A 24,413-nucleotide genomic window follows, 5' to 3' on the forward strand; every position below is an offset into this window, starting at 1 on the left:
CTCACCACTCACCTCCTGAAACCTGTTAACCACCACTCACCTCCTGAAACCTGTGGTTTTCCTCCATGACTTTCTTCAGCTTGCTGCCCTCCCGGTAGATCTGTTCCTCGGTGCCCTGCATCAGCTGGCAGTGAGTCTTCATCTGCGTCAGGAACTCCGCCCGCAGCTGCTTCAGGTCTTCCCGCAGCTTCATCTGTACACAGTCATCAGCTGCATTGTAGCTAGTCAACTAGAGCTATACAGTCATGTCAACCATCTGTACACAGTCATCAGCTGCATTGTAGCTAGTCAACTAGAGCTATACAGTGATGTCAACCATCTGTACACAGTCATCAGCTGCATTGTAGCTAGTCAACTAGAGCTATACAGTGATGTCAACCATCTGTACACAGTCATCAGCTGCATTGTAGCTAGTCAACTAGAGCTATACAGTCATGTCAACCATCTGTACACAGTCATCAGCTGCATTGTAGCTTGTCAACTAGAGCTATACAGTGATGTCAACCATCTGTCCTTGTTTTCATCATCCTCAATGTGACATTTGAATCCAGACATCAATTTACCTAAAGCTACAGACTAAGCTGTCCTATTCCTCAACAATCAAATATATCACTCAATTGTTTACTGGGATAATCAGATATTTCAGATATAAAACTAAAATATACTTGACATATTATGAGAATAATTTTTGTGTACCGTGATGAGATAAAAATATCTTTATTAATAGTGGAGTACAAACTACATGTACAGTCAAATAATGACTTGATCTATTGGTTTATCCAGGTGACACTGTGGTCTCATACTGGATCTCCCCTTGTCTCTACAGATGACTTGATCTATTGGTTAATCCAGGTGACACTGTGGTCTCATACTGGATCTCCTCTTGTGTCTACAGATGACTTGATCTATTGGTTAATCCAGGTGACACTGTGGACTCATACTGGAGCTCCCCTTGTCTCTACAGATGACTTGATCTATTGGTCAATCCAGGTGACACTGTGGTCTCATACTGGATCTCCCCTTGTCTCTACAGCTGACTTGATCTATTGGTTAAGTCCAGGTGACACTGTGGTCTCATACTGGATCTCCCCTTGTCTCTACAGATGACTTGATCTATTGGTTAATCCAGGTGACACTGTGGTCTCATACTGGATCTCCCCTTGTCTCTACAGATAACGTGATCTATTGGTTAATCCAGGTGACACTGTGGTCTCATACTGGATCTCCCCTTGTCTCTACAGATGACGTGATCTATTGGTTAATCCAGGTGACACTGTGGTCTCATACTGGAGCTCCTCTTGTCTCTACAGATGACTTGATCTATTGGTTAATCCAGGTGACACTGTGGTCTCATACTGGATCTCCTCTTGTCTCTACAGATGACTTGATCTATTGGTTAATCCAGGTGACACTGTGGTCTCATACTGGATCTCCCCTTGTCTCTACAGATGACTTGATCTATTGGTTAATCCAGGTGACACTGTGGTCTCATACTGGATCTCCTCTTGTGTCTACAGATGACGTGATCTATTGGTTAATCCAGGTGACATTGTGGTCTCATACTAGATCTCCCATTGTGTCTACAGATGACTTGATCTATTGGTTAATCCAGGTGACACTGTGGTCTCATACTGGATCTCCTCTTGTGTCTACAGATGACTTGATCTATTGGTTAATCCAGGTGACACTGTGGTCTCATACTAGATCTCCCCTTGTGTCTACAGATGACTTGATCTATTGGTTAATCCAGGTGACACTGTGGTCTCATACTGGAGCTCCTCTTGTGTCTACAGATGACTTGATCTATTGGTTAATCCAGGTGACACTGTGGTCTCATACTGGAGCTCCCCTTGTCTCTACAGATGACTTGATCTATTGGTTAATCCAGGTGACACTGTGGACTCATACTGGAGCTCCCCTTGTCTCTACAGATGACTTGATCTATTGGTTAATCCAAGTGACACTGTTTTCTCATACTGGAGCTCCCCTTGTCTCTACAGATGACTTGATCTATTGGTCAATCCAGGTGACACTGTTGTCTCATACTGGAGCTCCCCTTGTCTCTACAGATGACTTGATCTATTGGTTAATCCAGGTGACACTGTGGTCTCATACTGGATCTCCCCTTGTCTCTACAGATGACTTGATCTATTGGTTAATCCAGGTGACACTGTGGTCTCATACTGGAGCTCCCCTTGTCTCTACAGATGACTTGATGTATTGGTCAATCCAGGAGACACTGTGGTCTCATACTGGATCTCCCCTTGTCTCTACAGATGACGTGATCTATTGGTCAATCCAGATGACACTGTGGTCTCATACTGGATCTCCCCTTGTCTCTACAGATGACGTGATCTATTGGTTAATCCAGGTGACACTGTGGTCTCATACTGGATCTCCCCTTGTCTCTACAGATGACTTGATCTATTGGTTAATCCAGGTGACACTGTGGTCTCATACTGGATCTCCTCTTGTGTCTACAGATGACTTGATCTATTGGTTAATCCAGGTGACACTGTGGTCTTATACTAGATCTCCCCTTGTCTCTACAGATGACTTGATCTATTGGTTAATCCAGGTGCCACTGTGGTCTCATACTGGATCTCCCCTTGTCTCTACAGATGACTTGATCTATTGGTTAATCCAGGTGACACTGTGGTCTCATACTGGATCTCCCCTTGTCTCTACAGATGACTTGATCTATTGGTTAATCCAGGTGACATTGTGGTCTCATACTGGAGCTCCCCTTGTCTCTACAGATGACTTGATCTATTGGTTAATCCAGGTGCCACTGTGGTCTCATACTAGATCTCCCCTTGTCTCTACAGATGACTTGATCTATTGGTTAATCCAGGTGACACTGTGGTCTCATACTGGATCTCCCCTTGTCTCTACAGTTGACTTGATCTATTGGTTAATCCAGGTGACACTGTGGTCTCATACTGGATCTCCCCTTGTCTCTACAGATGACTTGATCTATTGGTCAATCCAGGTGACACTGAGGTCTCATACTGGATCTCCTCTTGTCTCTACAGATGACTTGATCTATTGATCAATCCAGGTGCCACTGTGGTCTCATACTAGATCTCCTCTTGTGTCTACAGATGACTTGATCTATTGGTTAATCCAGGTGACACTGTGGTCTCATACTGGATCTCCTCTTGTCTCTACAGATGACTTGATCTATTGGTTAATCCAGGTGACACTGTGGTCTCATACTGGATCTCCCCTTGTCTCTACAGATGACTTGATCTATTGGTTAATCCAGGTGACATTGTGGTCTCATACTGGAGCTCCCCTTGTCTCTACAGATGACTTGATCTATTGGTTAATCCAGGTGCCACTGTGGTCTCATACTAGATCTCCCCTTGTCTCTACAGATGACTTGATCTATTGGTTAATCCAGGTGACACTGTGGTCTCATACTGGATCTCCCCTTGTCTCTACAGCTGACTTGATCTATTGGTTAATCCAGGTGACACTGTGGTCTCATACTGGATCTCCCCTTGTCTCTACAGATGACTTGATCTATTGGTCAATCCAGGTGACACTGAGGTCTCATACTGGATCTCCTCTTGTCTCTACAGATGACTTGATCTATTGATCAATCCAGGTGCCACTGTGGTCTCATACTAGATCTCCTCTTGTGTCTACAGATGACTTGATCTATTGGTTAATCCAGGTGACACTGTGGTCTCATACTGGATCTCCTCTTGTCTCTACAGATGACTTGATCTATTGGTTAATCCAGGTGCCACTGTGGTCTCATACTGGAGCTCCCCTTGTCTCTACAGATGACTTGATCTATTGGTTAATCCAGGTGCCACTGTGGTCTCATACTAGATCTCCCCTTGTCTCTACAGATGACTTGATCTATTGGTTAATCCAGGTGACACTGTGGTCTCATACTGGATCTCCCCTTGTCTCTACAGATGACTTGATCTATTGGTTAATCCAGGTGACACTGTGGTCTCATACTGGATCTCCTCTTGTCTCTACAGATGACTTGATCTATTGGTTAATCCAGGTGACACTGTGGTCTCATACTGGATCTCCCCTTGTCTCTACAGATGACTTGATCTATTGGTCAATCCAGGTGACACTGTGGTCTCATACTGGATCTCCCCTTGTCACCACAGATGACTTGATCTATTGGTCAATCCAGGAGACACTGTGGTCTCATGCTGGATCTCCCCTTGTCTCTACAGATGACTTGATCTATTGGTCAATCCAGGTGACACTGTGGTCTCATACTGGAGCTCCCCTTGTCTCTACAGATGACTTGATCTATTGGTCAATCCAGGTGACACTGTGGTCTCATACTGGATCTCCCCTTGTCTCTACAGATGACTTGATCTATTGGTCAATCCAGGTGACACTGTGGTCTCATACTGGAACTCCTCTTGTCTCTACAGATGACTTGATCTATTGGTTAATCCAGGTGACACTGTGGTCTCATACTGGATCTCCCCTTGTCTCTACAGATGACTTGATCTATTGGTTAATCCAGGTGCCACTGTGGTCTCATACTGGATCTCCCCTTGTCTCTACAGATGACTTGATCTATTGGTCAATCCAGGTGACACTGTGGTCTCATACTGGAGCTCCTCTTGTCTCTACAGATGACTTGATCTATTGGTCAATCCAGGTGACACTGTGGTCTCATACTGGATCTCCCCTTGTCTCTACAGATGACTTGATCTATTGGTCAATCCAGGTGACACTGAGGTCTCATACTGGATCTCCTCTTGTCTCTACAGATGACTTGATCTATTGATCAATCCAGGTGACACTGTGGTCTCATACTGGAACTCCTCTTGTCTCTACAGATGACTTGATCTATTGGTTAATCCAGGTGACAGTGTATTCTGTGTACATCACATGTGTACTCACCTGGGGGGCCCCCATGTCCTCTTTGTCTCGCTTGCTCTTCACTATTGCATCTTCTAAGCTCATCTTCTTGTTCTTAAAGGCTGAAGCACACAAGACATTCATCAAGTCAATCACAACACAGGAGTGTCATCAAGTCAATCACAACACAGGACATTCATCATGTCAATAACAACACAGGACATTCATCAAGTCAATCAAAACACAGGATATTCATCAAGTCAATCATAACAGGATATTCATCAAGTCAATCACAACCCAAGACATTCATCAAGTCAATCATAACACAGGATATTCATCAAGTCAATCATAACACAGGATATTCATCAAGTCAATCACAACACCAGACATTCGTCAAGTCAATCACAACCCGAGACATCATCACGTCAATCATAACAGAGGACAACTAGAAAGTGTTTTTACTCGTAAAAACATATGTCTCCCCCCACTCCCCTAACCCCCATTATTCGTTTACTTCACGTTAAACCCCATCTCTTCATTCCCACCCTCCATTACTAAATAACAGAGACAAAAATAGAACTCCTAGAAATTTCAAACAACTAATGGGCACCACTTCAGCGTCTAATCAACACCACTAATCCCTCAATCATTTACCCACCTGACAGTGTAGTCATCTAAGTCGCACAGTTTTCTTGTTACTGAAGTATTTGTAGAAAATCCACTTAAAGTACTAATAGAGTTTGGACACAAATATATTAATATCCCCAACATATCAGAAATGATGTAGCAATGTTATATGGCACAAAGGAAAGTCTCTGTGATGTTATTGCCCGTGTATCTGACTCTGCAGGTCTTCTACACAATGACATATGTGATGTCATGGAAACTGTAATAGCAAGGCACCACACCAGCTCTCTGATGTGAAAGATCCTTGACATAAATATGGTCAATAACAGTTTCTTTCCTGGTAGTGGACACTTCAATCAGCTGCGTGAAGGGTTCTTGCAGAAGAGGTTGCGCTTTGTTTGTATTGAGGTCAATGTTGAAATATTAAACGGTTTCTGAGTTATGGTCCGGAAACCAAGCTTACCCCCATTCAAAGTCTATGTTCAAGTTATCTCCATGGAAACTAGAAAAAAAAAAAATGTCAAAAATCTCTAAATAGCAAAAGGCACCACTTCAGTGCTGGGTTAATGTGTATACAAAGTTTAGCGAAAAAATATTAAACGGTTTCTGAGTATGGTCCGGAAACCAAGCTTACCCCCATTCAGAGTCTATGTTCAAGTTATCTCCATGGAAACGAGAAAAAATAAAAATGTCAAAAATCTCTAAATAGCAAAAGGCACCACTTCAGTGCTGGGTTAACGTGTATACAAAGTTTCGCGAAAAAATATTAAACGGTTTCCGAGTTATGGTCCGGAAACCAAGCTTACCCCCATTCAGAGTCTATGTTCAAGTTATCTCCATGGAAACGAGAAAAAATAAAAATGTCAAAAATCTCTAAATAGCAAAAGGCACCACTTCAGTGCTGGGTTAATGTGTATACAAAGTTTCGCGAAAAAATATTAAACGGTTTCCGAGTTATGGTCCGGAAACCAAGCTTACCCCCATTCAGAGTCTATGTTCAAGTTATCTCCATGGAAACGAGAAAAAATAAAAATGTCAAAAATCTCTAAATAGCAAAAGGCACCACTTCAGTGCTGGGTTAATGTGTATACAAAGTTTAGCGAAAAAATATTAAACGGTTTCCGAGTTATGGTCCGGAAACCAAGCTTACCCCCATTCAGAGTCTATGTTCAAGTTATCTCCATGGAAACGAGAAAAAATAAAAATGTCAAAAATCTCTAAATAGCAAAAGGCACCACTTCAGTGCTGGGTTAATGTGTATACAAAGTTTCGCGAAAAAATATTAAACGGTTTCCGAGTTATGGTCCGGAAACCAAGCTTACCCCCATTCAGAGTCTATGTTCAAGTTATCTCCATGGAAACGAGAAAAAATAAAAATGTCAAAAATCTCTAAATAGCAAAAGGCACCACTTCAGTGCTGGGTTAATGTGTATACAAAGTTTCGCGAAAAAATATTAAACGGTTTCCGAGTTATGGTCCGGAAACCAAGCTTACCCCCATTCAGAGTCTATGTTCAAGTTATCTCCATGGAAACGAGAAAAAATAAAAATGTCAAAAATCTCTAAATAGCAAAAGGCACCACTTCAGTGCTGGGTTAATGTGTATACAAAGTTTCGCGAAAAAATATTAAACGGTTTCCGAGTTATGGTCCGGAAACCAAGCTTACCCCCATTCAGAGTCTATGTTCAAGTTATCTCCATGGAAACGAGAAAAAATAAAAATGTCAAAAATCTCTAAATAGCAAAAGGCACCACTTCAGTGCTGGGTTAATGTGTATACAAAGTTTCGCGAAAAAATATTAAACGGTTTCCGAGTTATGGTCCGGAAACCAAGCTTACCCCCATTCAGAGTCTATGTTCAAGTTATCTCCATGGAAACGAGAAAAAATAAAAATGTCAAAAATCTCTAAATAGCAAAAGGCACCACTTCAGTGCTGGGTTAATGTGTATAAAAAGTTTCGCGAAAAAATATTAAACGGTTTCTGATTTATGGTCTGGAAACGGTGGGAACGCCGACGCCGACGCCGACGCCGACGCCGACGAGAACCGTGCCAAAAACAATATGTCTCCCTCCATTCTGGGGGAGACATAATTCATCAAGTCAATCACAACACCAGACATTCATCAAGTCAATAATAAAAGAGGTCATTCACCATGTTAATCATAACCCAGGACATTCACCATGTTAATCATAACCCAGGACATTCATCAAGTCAAACACAACACAGGACATTCACCATGTTAATCATAACCCAGGACATTCATCAAGTCAATCACAACACAGGACATTCACCATGTAAATCATAACCCAGGACATTCATCAAGTCAATCACAACACAGGACATTCATCAAGTCAATCACAACACAGGACATTCACCATGTTAATCATAACCCAGGACATTCACCATGTTAATCATAACCCAGGACATTCATCAAGTCAATCACAACACAGGACATTCACCATGTTAATCATAACCCAGGACATTCATCAAGTCAATCACAACACAGGACATTCACCATGTTAATCATAACCCAGGACATTCATCATGTTAATCATAACACAGGACATTCATCAAATTCAATCATAACACAGGACATTCACCATGTTAATCATAACACAGGACATTCATCAAGTCAATCACAACACAGGACATTCATAAGTCAATCACAACACAGGACATTCACCATGTTAATCATAACCCAGGACATTCACCATGTTAATCATAACCCAGGACATTCATCAAGTCAATCACAACACAGGACATTCACCATGTTAATCATAACACAGGACATTCATCAAGTCAATCACAACACAGGACATTCACCATGTTAATCATAACCCAGGACATTCATCATGTTAATCATAACACAGGACATTCATCAAATTCAATCATAACACAGGACATTCACCATGTTAATCATAACACAGGACATTCATCAAGTCAATCACAACAGAGCACAGTCATCAAGCCAATCACAACATTGGACATCCATCAAGTCAAACATAATACAGGACATTCATCATGGCAATCACAACACAGCACATTCATCAAGTCAATCACAACACAGATTCATCAAGTCAATCTCAACATTCGACATTCATCATGTCAATCACAACATTGGACATTGCTGAAACAATGCTACATAAAATCATGTGTGACAAAGAGGAACATCCTCCTCAATTGTTTGTGACAATCAGTTCATGATCATATGTCATCACATTGCTGTTGGCCTCTTTGCAAACATGGAACACAATCAAACAACAAATTGGCGTGTCAGCATAAAGGAAAAATTAGGATTCATAATAATTTCATCCACATCCGGTCCCCGATGGGAAATGTTAATAACTTAGAGGTTAGGTACGAATTTCCATCCAAGTTGCCTGCCATCTCACCAACAACGTCCTTCTTCATCTTGTCGTAGCCCTCTGACCTCTCCTCAAACGTCACCTCCAGCTGCTGAAACACTGGCATCTTCTCACTCACTTCCTTGGACTTGTTCACTTGGTCTGTCTCCATGGAAACTATCTCTTCCTGTAACAGAGTGAGTGAGTGAATCTCTGTATCCTTGTTACACCTGTATCTTTGTTACACGCGTATCACTATGTTACACCTATATCTTTGTTACACGTGTATCACTATGTTACACCTGTATCTTTGTTCCACCTGTATTGCTATGTTACACCTGTACTTTTGTTACACCTGTATCTTTGTGTTACACCTGTATCACTATGTTACACCTGTAGCTTTGTAACACTTGTAGCTTTGTATTACAGCTTTACCTTTGTGTTACGCCTGTACCTTTGTGTTACGCCTGTACCTTTGTGTTACGCCTGTACCTTTGTGTTACACCAGTATCTTTGTGTTACACCTGTAGCTTTGTGTGACATATATAGATATAGGGTCTCTACCTTGATCAAGGAAAGAGTATTGCTTTCTATCTGTTCATTTCCCTTGATGAAAAACCACCCAGTCATTTATGTTATACCTGTATGATATATATATTTGTTATACCATATGATATATACATTGGCGCTATACATTTACAATATATTTCTGTTATACATTTACAATATATTTCTGTTATACCTTTACAAAATATATATTTGTATTATATCTGTAAGATATTTAGATTAGTGTTATACCTGTACGATATATTTGTTATACCTGAACGATATATTTGTTATTCCTGTACGATATATGTGTTATACCTGAACAATATATTTGTTATTCCTTTTCAATATATTTGTTATACCTGAACGATATATTTGTTATACCTGAACGAAATATTTGTTATTCCTGTACGATATGTGTTAAACCGGAATGATATATTTGTTATACCTGTAAGATATATTTGTTATACCTGAACGATATATTTGTTATAACTGTACGATATATTTGTCATACCTGTACGAAATAATATTTGTGTTGTATACCTTTATGATATACCTCTATGTTAAATAAATTGTCTTATACTTGAATGATATAGATTAGTGTCATACCTATACGATATATAGATAAGTGTTATACGTGTATGATATATATACCAGTGTTATACCTGTACAGTATGTAATTGGGTTATACCTGTATGATATACAGTAAACTATGGTTATAACGAACTCAAAGAGACTACAAATTTTAGTTTGTTATAACCGTAGTTCATTATAAGCATAAATACAGCAAATCGCTGGGACCAAAAACCAGTTCGTTATATCCGCCAGTTCGTTATAAGCGTGTTTGTTATAAACATAGTTTACTGTATATATATTAGTGTTACACCTGTATGATATTCATGTTATAACTCTAAGGTATCCCTGTTTTATGTACCATACAACCTTTATACAATCACTTCCGTCTTAATGTCCATTCCTGTTCTTGCTGTTATTTAAGTTTTTGTTTTGGTAGTGTCACAGTAGTGTTACAGTGATATTATAGTGATGTTACAGTGATGTTACAGTGATGTTACAGTAGTGTTACATAATGTTAATTGCTGTGTTTAAATGCTCCCAACCGTGTCCTGCTGTATACAATACACCACTGTCACCTGGCCACCATCTTACCCTCAGGTCCTTGCCTTCTTCATAGAACTGTGCTGGTGTCTGGTATACAGGAGGTGTATCAGTACAAGGGGGTGTATCAGTACAAGGGGGTGTATCAGTACAAGGGGGTGTATCAGGGGATGTATCAGTACAAGGGGTGTATCAGTACAAGGGGTGTATCAGTACAAGGGCGTGTATCAGTACAAGGGGGTGTACAAGGGGGTGTATCAGTACAAGGGGGTGTATCAGTACAAGGGGGTGTATCAGGAGGTGTATCAGTACAAGGGGGTGTATCAGTACAAGGGGGTGCATCAGTACAAGGGGGTGTATCAGTACAAGGGGGTGTATCAGTACAAGGGGGTGTATCAGTACAAGGGGGCGTATCAGTACAAGGGGGTGTATCAGTACAAGGTACGGACAGTCCGTGTTTACATACATCCCAACTAATACTTGATAAAAGTCATCTTGCAATGTACACTGCTATTGGTATACAAAACAGGCAACATGTATAGAATTTCAGTAACAGTAGTATCTTCATTAGGCAATAATACATTATCCGATTTTCTTTCCTGTTTGCCTCACTAACCTATAGTCTAGATACTTTTATGAAAATAAATCGCCTGACATTATTTGATTGTCCCCAAGTACCTACAGATGAAGAGCCAGACAAGCTTGTGATTGACATCATGAGCATCAATCCATGCAATTAGTATCCAAATGCATGGATCGATGCTCCTGATGTCATTCACTGGATTGTCTGGTCCAGACTTGATTACTTACAGACTGCTGAGTCGGAATATTCCTGAGTGTGGCGTTAAACAACAAACAGATGAAGAAATAACAATGTGTTTCCCTTCTATCTTCATGTTGTTTACCACAGCATCCCTGCTTCCTCTCTGTCAACAGTGGGTGAACACAGATACCTGTCTTCATCAGCTTGTTCACAAAATATACATGAAAACTAAACCTGCCTCTTGCCTCAATTATTGAATACATTTGAATGAAAATATACTCAGCATCAATATTGCAGGTTCACCTAGGTATGTACAGTGGTATAGCGCTCTGGTGAGCCACTCTAGAATGGTACACCGCTCTACAATGGAATGCCGCTCTAGAAAAGTATGCCACTCTAGAATGGTATGCCACTCTGTAATGGTATGCCGCTCTAGAATGGTATGCCATTCTGGAATGGTATGCCGCTCTAGAATGGTATGCCGCTCTAGAATGGTATTCTGCTCTAGGAAAGTATGCCACTCAAGAATGGTATGCAACTCTGTAATGGTATGCCGCTCTAGAATGGTATTCCGCTCTAGAAAAGTATGCCACTCTAGAATGGTATGCCACTCTGGAATGGTATGCCACTCTAGAATGGTATGCCGCTCTGGAATGGTACGTCGCTCTGGAATGGCATGACACTCTAGTAAGGTATGCAACTCTAGAATGTTATGCCACTCTAGAAAAGTATGCCACTCTAGAATGGTATGCCGCTCTGGAATGGTATGCCACTCTAGAATGGTATGCCACTCTGGAATGGTATGCCGCTCTAGAATGGTATGCCACTCTGGAATGGTATGCCGCTCTAGAATGGTATGCCACTCTGGAATGGTATGCCACTCTAGAATGGTATGCCACTCTGGAATGGCATGCCGCTCTGGAATGGTATGCCACTCTGGAATGGTATGCCACTCTAGAATGGTATGCCACTCTGTAATGGTATGCCGCTCTAGAATGGTATGCCACTCTGGAATGGTATGCCACTCTGGAATGGTACGACGCTCTTGAATGGTACGCCGCTCTGGAATGGCATGACACTCTAGTAAGGTTTGCAACTCTAGAATGTTATGCCGCTCAAGAATGGTATGCCACTCTGGAATGGTATGCCGTCTAGAATGGTATGCCACTCTGGAATGGTATGCCACTCTGGAATGGTATGCCGCTCTGGAATGGTACGCCGCTCTGGAATGGTATGCCACTCTGGAATGGTATGCCACTCTGGAATTTTATGCCGCTCTTGAATGGTATGCAACTCTGTAATGGTATGCCGCTCAAGAATGGTATGCCACTCTGGAATGGTATGCCACTCTGGAATGGTATGCCGCTCTGGAATGGTACGCCGCTCTGGAATGGTACGCCACTCTGGAATGGTACGCCGCTCTGGAATGGTATGCCGCTCTGGAATGGTATGCCACTCTGGAATGGTATGCCACTCTGGAATGGTATGCAACTCTGTAATGGTATGCCGCTCTGGAATGGTATGCCAATCTACTATGGTATGCCCCTCTGGAATGGTATCCCGCTCTAGTATGGTATGCCACTCTAGTAAGGTATGCCACTCTGGAATGGTATGCCGCTCTATGCCACTCTGGAATGGTATGCCGCTCTAGTAAGGTATGCCGCTCTGGAATGGTATGCCGCTCTAGAATGGTATGCTGCAATGTCATGATGCCATGGATGTCCACAATAACAGAGTCAGGAGAAGAAATAACATCAAATACATCAAAATTATTGTGATAAATATTGACCAAACTTATTAGATAATTAATGCAGAATCCCTTTGTCAAGTCAATTTTATTTCAAACTTCGGTTTGAGAAAAAAAGATCAAGAAAATGATTCAAACTCCGATTATTTTACAAAGCATGTTAGACATTGAGAACAGACCCAAGACTTGTTATAGAGAAAGAGAGACCCCCTCCATTATTCCTCAACAGTTGTTGTAAGGCTTGACTTGTCCCATGTACTCACCTCTCTACCTAAACAGCCACACCCGAAATATAACCGACACCCTAATGACACATATAGCTGAAGTTGTATACACCCACCCACATGAAATATACCCAACACCCTGACGACACACATAGCTGAAGCTGTATACACCCACCCACATGAAATATACCCCACACCCTGATGACACACATAGCTGAAGATGTATACACCCACCCACATGAAATATACCCCACACCCTGATGACACACATAGCTGAAGATGTATACACCCACCCACATGAAATATACCCAACACCCTGATGACACACATAGCTGAAGTTGTATACACCCACCCACATGAAATATACCCGACACCCTGATGACACACATAGCTGAAGTTGTATACACCCACCCACATGAAATATACCCCACACCCTGATGACACACATAGCTGAAGATGTATACACCCACCCACATGAAATATACCCCACACCCTGATGACACACATAGCTGAAGATGTATACACCCACACACATGAAATATACCCCACACCCTGATGACACACATAGCTGAAGATGTATACACCCACCCACATGAAATATACCCCACACCCTGATGACACACATAGCTGAAGATGTATACACCCACCCACATGAAATATACCCCACACCCTGATGACACACATAGCTGAAGTTGTATACACCCACCCACATGAAATATACCCGACACACTGATGACACACATAGCTGAAGTTGTATACACCCACCTACATGAAATATACCCCACACCCTGATGACACACATAGCTGAAGATGTATACACCCACCCACATGAAATATACCCCACACCCTGATGACACACATAGCTGAAGATGTATACACCCACACACATGAAATATACCCCACACCCTGATGACACACATAGCTGAAGATGTATACACCCACCCACATGAAATATACCCCACACCCTGATGACACACATAGCTGAAGATGTATACACCCACCCACATGAAATATACCCCACACCCTGATGACACACATAGCTGAAGTTGTATACACCCACCCACATGAAATATACCCGACACACTGATGACACACATAGCTGAAGTTGTATACACCCACCTACATGAAATATACCCCACACCCTGATGACACACATAGCTGAAGTTGTATACACCCACCCACATGAAATATACCCGACACCCTGATGACACACATAGCTGAAGATGTATACACCCACCTACATGAAATATACCCGACACACTGATGACACACATAGCTGAAGTTGTATACACACACCTACATGAAATATACCCGACACACTGATGACACACATAGCTGAAGTTGTATATACCCACCTACATGAAATATACCCGACACACTGATGACACACATAGCTGAAGTTGTATACACCCACCCACATGAAATATACCCCACACCCTGATGACACACATAGCTGAAGTTGTATACACCAACCCACAAGAAATATACCCGACACACTGATGACACACATAGCTGAAGTTGTATACACCCACCCACATGAAATATACCAAACACACTGATGACACACATAGCTGAAGATGTATACACCCACCCACATGAAATATACCCCACACCCTGATGACACACATAGCTGAAGATGTATACACCCACCCACATGAAATATACCCCACACCCTGATGACACACATAGCTGAAGTTGTATACACACACCTACATGAAATATACCCGACACACTGATGACACACATAGCTGAAGTTGTATACACACACCTACATGAAATATACCCGACACACTGATGACACACATAGCTGAAGTTGTATACACCCACCACATGAAATATACCCGACACACTGATGACACACATAGCTGAAGTTGTATACACCCACCTACATGAAATATACCCGACACCCTGATGACACACATAGCTGAAGTTGTATACACACACCTACATGAAATATACCCGACACACTGATGACACACATAGCTGAAGTTGTATACACCCACCTACATGAAATATACCCCACACCCTGATGACACACATAGCTGAAGTTGTATACACCCACCTACATGAAATATACCCCACACCCTGATGACACACATAGCTGAAGTTGTATACACCCACCCACATGAAATATACCCCACACCCTGATGACACACATAGCTGAAGTTGTATACACCCACCTACATGAAATATACCCGACACACTGATGACACACATAGCTGAAGTTGTATACACCCACCCACATGAAATATACCCCACACCCTGATGACACACATAGCTGAAGATGTATACACCCACCTACATGAAATATACCCCACACCCTGATGACACACATAGCTGAAGATGTATACACCCACACACATGAAATATACCCCACACCCTGATGACACACATAGCTGAAGATGTATACACCCACCCACATGAAATATACCCCACACCCTGATGACACACATAGCTGAAGATGTATACACCCACCCACATGAAATATACCCCACACCCTGATGACACACATAGCTGAAGTTGTATACACCCACCCACATGAAATATACCCGACACACTGATGACACACATAGCTGAAGTTGTATACACCCACCTACATGAAATATACCCCACACCCTGATGACACACATAGCTGAAGTTGTATACACCCACCCACATTAAATATACCCGACACCCTGATGACACACATAGCTGAAGATGTATACACCCACCTACATGAAATATACCCGACACACTGATGACACACATAGCTGAAGTTGTATACACACACCTACATGAAATATACCCGACACACTGATGACACACATAGCTGAAGTTGTATATACCCACCTACATGAAATATACCCGACACACTGATGACACACATAGCTGAAGTTGTATACACCCACCCACATGAAATATACCCGACACCCTGATGACACACATAGCTGAATTTGTATACACCAACCCACAAGAAATATACCCGACACACTGATGACACACATAGCTGAAGTTGTATACACCCACCCACATGAAATATACCAAACACACTGATGACACACATAGCTGAAGATGTATACACCCACCCACATGAAATATACCCCACACCCTGATGACACACATAGCTGAAGATGTATACACCCACCCACATGAAATATACCCCACACCCTGATGACACACATAGCTGAAGTTGTATACACACACCTACATGAAATATACCCGACACACTGATGACACACATAGCTGAAGTTGTATACACCCACCTACATGAAATATACCCGACACACTGATGACACACATAGCTGAAGTTGTATACACCCACCCACATGAAATATACCCGACACACTGATGACACACATAGCTGAAGTTGTATACACCCACCTACATGAAATATACCCGACACCCTGATGACACACATAGCTGAAGTTGTATACACCCACCTACATGAAATATACCCCACACCCTGATGACACACATAGCTGAAGTTGTATACACCCACCCACATGAAATATACCCCACACCCTGATGACACACATAGCTGAAGTTGTATACACACACCTACATGAAATATACCCGACACACTGATGACACACATAGCTGAAGTTGTATACACCCACCTACATGAAATATACCCCACACCCTGATGACACACATAGCTGAAGTTGTATACACCCACCTACATGAAATATACCCCACACCCTGATGACACACATAGCTGAAGTTGTATACACCCACCCACATGAAATATACCCCACACCCTGATGACACACATAGCTGAAGTTGTATACACCCACCCACATGAAATATACCCGACACACTGATGACACACATAGCTGAAGTTGTATACACCCACCCACATGAAATATACCCCACACCCTGATGACACACATAGCTGAAGATGTATACACCCACACACATGAAATATACCCCACACCCTGATGACACACATAGCTGAAGTTGTATACACCCACCTACATGAAATATACCCGACACCCTGATGACACACATAGCTGAAGATGTATACACCCACCCACATGAAATATACCCGACACCCTGATGACACACATAGCTGAAGTTGTATACACCCACCCACATGAAATATACCCGACACACTGATGACACACATAGCTGAAGTTGTATACACCCACCTACATGAAATATACCCCACACCCTGATGACACACATAGCTGAAGATGTATACACCCACCCACATGAAATATACCCCACACCCTGATGACACACATAGCTGAAGTTGTATACACCCACCTACATGAAATATACCCCACACCCTGATGACACACATAGCTGAAGTTGTATACACCCACCCATATGAAATATACCTGACACCCTGATGACACACATAGCTGAAGTTGTATACACACACCTACATGAAATATACCCGACACACTGATGACACACATAGCTGAAGTTGTATACACCCACCTACATGAAATATACCCCACACCCTGATGACACACATAGCTGAAGTTGTATACACCCACCCACATGAAATATACCCCACACCCTGATGACACACATAGCTGAAGTTGTATACACCCACCTACATGAAATATACCCGACACACTGATGACACACATAGCTGAAGTTGTATACACCCACCCACATGAAATATACCCCACACCCTGATGACACACATAGCTGAAGTTGTATACACCCACCTACATGAAATATACCCGACACCCTGATGACACACATAGCTGAAGATGTATACACCCACCCACATGAAATATACCAGACACACTGATGACACACATAGCTGAAGTTGTATACACCAACCCACAAGAAATATACCCGACACCCTGATGACACACATAGCTGAAGTTGTATACACCCACCTACATGAAATATACCCCACACCCTGATGACACACATAGCTGAAGTTGTATACACCCACCTACATGAAATATACCCGACACACTGATGACACACATAGCTGAAGTTGTATACACCCACATGTACAAAGTCTGACTTACCTGTGTCGATGCATCCCTGACTTCAGCAGTTGTTTTATCCTGAGAACACTACGTATGTGTATCACTACATCACCTTCAGCCTACTGGGGACTACATCACCTTCAGCCTACAGGGGACTACTTTACCTTCAGCCAACAGGGGACTACATCACCTTCGGCCTACAGGGGACTGCATCACCTTCAGCCTACAGGGGGCTACATCGACTTCAGCCTACAGGGGACTACTTTACCTTCAGCCAACAGGGGACTACATCACCTTCGGCCTACAGGGGACGAAATCACCTTCAGCCTACAGGGGACTACATCATCTTCAGCCTACAGGGGACTACATCACCTTCTGCCTACTGGGGACTACATCACCTTCATCCTACTGGGGACTACATCACCTTCAGCCTACAGGGGACTAAATCACCTTCAGTCTACAGGGGACTACATCACCTTCAGCCTACAGGGGACTACATCACCTTCTGCCTAGTGGGGACTACATCACCTTCAGCCTACTGGGGACTACATCACCTTCAGCCTACCGGGGACTACTTTACCTTCAGCCAACAGGGGACTACATCACCTTCAGCCTAGTGGGGACTACATCACCTTCAGCCTACAGGGGACTACATCACCTTCTGCCTACAGGGGACTACATCACCTTCAGCCTACTGGGGACTACATCACCTTCATGGTTACTGGGGACTACATCACCTTCAGCCAACAGGGGACTACATCACCTTCAGCCTACTGGGGACTACATCACCTTCAGCCTACAGGGGACTACATCACCTTCAGCCTACAGGGGACTACATCACCTTCAGCCTACTGGGGATTAAATCACCTTCAGCCTACTGGGGACTACATCACCTTCAGCCAACAGGGGACTACATCACCTTCAGCCTACTGGGGACTAAATCACCTTCAGCCTACAGGGGACTACATCACCTTCAGCCTACTGGGGATTAAATCACCTTTAGCCTACTGGGGACTACATCACCTTCAGCCAACAGGGGACTACATCACCTTCAGCCTAGTGGGGACTAAATCACCTTCAGTCTACAGGGGACTACATCACCTTCAGCCTACTGGGGACTACATCACCTTCATGGTTACTGGGGACTACATCACCTTCAGCCAACAGGGGACTAAATCACCTTCAGCCTAGTGGGGACTACATCACCTTCAGCCTACAGGGGACTACATCACCTTCAGCCTACAGGGGACTACATCACCTTCAGCCTAGTGGGGACTATATCACTTTCATGCTTACTGGGGACTACATCACCTTCAGCCTACAGGGACTACTAGTTGTATGAAGTGTATCAAAACTCCAAAGCTCACATTCTGTTAATATTATACATGATTTGTGTATATACCACAGTCATCTATAATTTTAAAATAACTAAGCAAATTCTAGCCGCCATCTAACACTAATTCAAACTAATGTTGATCTACATTCTGTATTCAAAATGGCTGACGTGAGGTTGCGGGTAGAGAATTCAAGACATAAATGACCTGACTCAAGTTTGTCACAAGAACACTTTTTGTCATGTATGATACACGTGACCTATAAATGATAATGAATGAGGACAACTCCCATCCAGTGCTGGCTGCTACACTGATCTACTGATCAAACTGCAAGTATGTTACATATTTTTCTTTATAGTATAAAAGATGAAACCAACATGTTTGTATAATAAACTATAAAAACTATAATCGTATGATGTATTTCTGTCATCAGGACATGATTGCTGACATGTTTTTGAGAAGATGTGCAAAAATGTTGGCCCTATCTGACCTGGCCTTGACCTTACCTCCATTGTTGTTTTCTTTGCATGCATGGCTGAGAACATGTCTTTATACTTCGCTTCCAGCGTGCCCAGTTCCGCTTGCATTTTGTGAATCTCCTCCTCATCTTTCCGTATGTCCTTCTGAATCTGGGCACCCTGTAACCAACACAGAATATGAAAGTTCAACACAACGTGACACACCACCTCCTTGTCTGAACTCCCCGTGGGGATACTGGATGAGAACAGGACCCCAGCATCCTTTGTTGGTTGGAAGAAACAACCAAATGGATGGGTGGTCAGACTTGGTGACTTTGTTGATGGTATGTCATCGTACCCAATGGTGTGGATCACTGTTCACAAAATCAATCCCTGGGTTGTCTGGTCTAGACTTGATTATTGACATTATTGTCATATGTCTGGAATATAACTGAGTGAGGCGTCGAACAACAACACAGTGTGTCTGAACATCATAGCGAAGTACACATCAATCTGTCATTAAGTACGTCGGAATTCATTGACAGTTCCTCTGTCTGGTGCCACAGCTTACCTCGTTAGCAAGCGCCACATGTTTGGTCTTGCCCTCCTGGATCTTCTGGTTGACAGACTGCATGAATCGCTGCTGTTCTGTCTTGAAGTCTTCCAGGTCCTTCTGTACATTGTCCTTCTGGCCCTGCATGTTCAACCTGAGGACACGATCGGGATCAGGTGTTCTCATTGTGTAGTTCCATACCAGCACATGGAGTCAAACTATCTTCCTACAGCTACATCAACATGCATGTCAACACCATCATCATCCACACAGCTACATCAACACACATGTGAACACCATCATCATCCACACAACTACATCAACACACATGTCAACACCATCATCATCCACACAACTACATCATCCACACAACTACATCAACACACATGTCAACACCATCATCATCCACACAGCTACATCAACATGCATGTCAACACCATCATCATCCACACAGCTACATCAACATGCATGTGAACACCATCATCATCCACACAACTACATCAACACACATGTCAACACCATCATCATCCACACAACTACATCATCCACACAACTACATCAACACACATATCAACACCATCATCATCCACACAACTACATCAACATGCATGTCAACACCATCATCATCAACACAACTACATCAACACACATGTGAACACCATCATCATCCACACAGCTACATCAACACACATGTCAACACCATCATCATCCACACAACTACATCAACACACATGTCAACACCATCATCATACACACAACTACATCAACATGCATGTCAACACCATCATCATCAACACAACTACATCAACACACATGTCAACACTATCATCCACACAGCTACATCAACATGCATGTCAACACCATCATCATCCACACAACTACATCAACACACATGTCAACACCATCATCATCCACACAACTACATCAACATGCATGTCAACACCATCATCATCCACACAACTACATCAACACACATGTGAACACCATCATCATACACACAACTACATCAACATGCATGTCAACACCATCATCATCCACACAACTACATCAACACACATGTCACAATCATCATCCACACAACTACATCAACACACATGTCAACACCATCATCATCCACACAACTACATCAACACACATGTCAACACCATCATCATCCACACAACTACATCAACACACATGTCAACACCATCATCATCCACACAACTACATCAACACACATGTGAACACTATCATCATCCACACAACTACATCAACACACATGTCAACACTATCATTATCCACACAACTACATCAACACACATGTGAACACCATCATCATCCACACAGCTACATCAACACATATGTCAACACCATCATCATCCACACAGCTACATCAACTACACCCACCACCCATCCAACTCCATCCCACCCCACCACCCACCCCATCCAACACCACATCCACACCCATCCCACCCCACCACCCACCCCATCCAACACCACATCCACACGCACCCCACCCCACCACCACACCCACCCCATCCCACCCAGTGAACAGTTACCTGTCCTTCTTCTCGTTGTTGAGCATCTCCCTGAACTCCTCGAGCTGCTTGCTGAGCTGCGCCACCACGGCCCTGTCACACAACACAGTACAGTCACTACCTACAACTTGCTGCTCCGTGGACAACTACGGGCCAACTTAAATGGGACGGTTCAATCCATACACCACTGGAATTGCCTACTGAACAAATTGAATACTCACCACCAAAAGAAATGCAAATACCATATTTGTTGGTTAAGATATGAAGAATTACTAATATTCAAGAGATACCAGATTGGTTCGATACACAAACGAACATACTGGTATGTTGTGTGAACCGACAGTTATGAACACATCACATGTGATGTCATAGATCCAGGACTCGAGATGCACCGTTTGTCTTGTGCAGGATTAACGTGTGAAGCTTGGAAATCATGTGCAGCATATTGTGATAAGCAGAAAGACACTCCGTGGTAACACTTGCCTGATTGTTAGTTTTGTCATTAATTAGCCCACACTGGAAACAGTGTATATCATGTTTGTTTCAGTGGAGCAGTTAACGATGACTGACCCCGACTACACAGAGATTTTAGGGATTTAGCATCTGTTCACAATGACCCATGGCTACAACATAGAGGTAGATATTGGGCCACGTACAAGTTCCGATATAGTTATTTGAAAAAGGAGGGGTGCATACAACATATTATGTTAGTTGAAATCTACAAATGACTTGTTTGTATGTTTCTAAATGGGGGTGGGGACACTCCGCCCATCTAGCCCTGCTGGTAGGACGTACTTGTGAGATTCTCCCAGTGTCTCCATCTCCTCGGTCATGTCTATGTTCTCCGCCTGCATGCGACCGACCTCCTCAGCTTTCAGGGCCAAGTTTTGCTTTGCTGTCTGTAATCTTCAAACAAATTGAAACATAAAACTGTAAGTATTTTGATAATGGATTTTCTACCATACAAACTACAACTACTCACAGTATATCACGTAATACACACTTCTCACAGTATTTCACCCAATACACAATACTCACAGTATATCCCCTAATACACAATACTCACAGTATACCACCTAATACACAATACTCACAGTATATCACTCAATACACACTTCTCACAGTATATCACCTAATACACAATACTCACAGTATATCACTCAATACACACTTCTCACAGTATATCACCGAATACACAATACTCACAGTATACCACCTAATACACAATACTCACAGTATATTACTCAATACACACTTCTCACAGTATATCACCTAATACACAATACCCACAGTATATCACTCAATACACACTACTCACAGTATATCACCGAATACACAATACTCACAGTATACCACCTAATACACAATACTCACAGTATATCACTCAAAACACACTTCTCACAGTATATCACCCAATACACACTACTCACAGTATATCACCTAATACAAACTACTCACAGTATATCACCTAATACACAATACTCACAGTTTGTCCACCTAATACACACTACTCACAGTATATCACCTAATACACAATACTCACAGTATATCACCTAATACACACTAGTCACAGTATATCACCTAATACACACTACTCACAGTATATCACCGAATACACACTACTCACAGTATATCACCTAATACACAAAACTTACAGTATGTCCACCTAATACACAATAATCACAGTATATCACCTAATACACAATACTTACATTTAGTACTAACTGCTAAATGACTTTATCGCGGGTATCCAAACCATTGGCTAATTACGCCCGTAACCCAATCACCCCTTGTAACTCAATCACCCCCGGGTCACCACCCTGCACCGTGCCCGGGGAATAATCCCGCGCAAGCATCATCCCGCCTTTGTTATAGTCCATCCATAGTCTCTCTTCAAGTACACACGTGTTTTGCTCTATCTAATCGCTTTCCTGGCGCTTGTTTTGCGCCAGTAAGGATATTATCTCCACAGGTTAGTGTTTCTTTTCAGTACATAGGCAAGCTGGGCAACAATGCTATCTCCGCATATCGCGTGGCCGTGGGTGTGGGGTAGCACTCTGGTGCTTTGTGGTGGGGTTCTTGTGGGCTACACTGCTAGTAACAAATTAACTTGCTTCCAAATTAATACTCGTGCTTAAGGCTACCTGCTTTTCAGCGGGAACCTTTCCGGGGTTTCCTGCTTCTCAGTGGGAACCTTGTCTTTCCCGACTTTTCAGCTGGGGAATCGTAAAATAACATACGTTGGGGCAAACAATTGCCACGTATATGGGCCCGGCGGCGGAAGTCTTCTTGTAAAGCGGTAGCTGACAGTTGGGTCCGCGGTGGTAGTCGCACAATGGTTTTGCTAATGGGGCAAGGCAGTGGGATCTGCTTTGGTCGGCTACCTGGGGCCGGGCAG

The 24,413-nt window shown here is 42.7% G+C and overlaps 1 protein-coding gene across 3 annotated transcripts in view; it reads right to left on the reverse strand.

Annotated features, from left to right (window-relative positions):
• Positions 1–24,413, reverse strand: part of LOC124140728 (myosin heavy chain, striated muscle-like) — a 48,270-nt gene that overhangs the window by 8,464 nt on the left and 15,393 nt on the right. For 2 of the 3 annotated variants that reach the window (XM_048384817.1, XM_048384819.1), the window contains exons 14-21: positions 22,811–22,921; positions 22,037–22,108; positions 20,517–20,652; positions 19,994–20,125; positions 10,537–10,575; positions 8,872–9,010; positions 4,894–4,973; positions 41–193 (exon numbers count right to left, since the gene is read on the reverse strand). In XM_048384817.1, the coding sequence (XP_048240774.1) occupies positions 41–193; positions 4,894–4,973; positions 8,872–9,010; positions 10,537–10,575; positions 19,994–20,125; positions 20,517–20,652; positions 22,037–22,108; positions 22,811–22,921 (862 nt within the window). The remainder of the gene's footprint in view (positions 1–40; positions 194–4,893; positions 4,974–8,871; positions 9,011–10,536; positions 10,576–19,993; positions 20,126–20,516; positions 20,653–22,036; positions 22,109–22,810; positions 22,922–24,413) is intronic. The other variant, XM_048384818.1, reaches the window with a different exon arrangement.

Source organism: Haliotis rufescens, unplaced genomic scaffold, assembly GCF_023055435.1.
Source record: "Haliotis rufescens isolate VD_foot unplaced genomic scaffold, xgHalRufe1.0.p SCAF_51, whole genome shotgun sequence".
Classification (NCBI taxonomy): domain Eukaryota; kingdom Metazoa; phylum Mollusca; class Gastropoda; order Lepetellida; family Haliotidae; genus Haliotis; species Haliotis rufescens.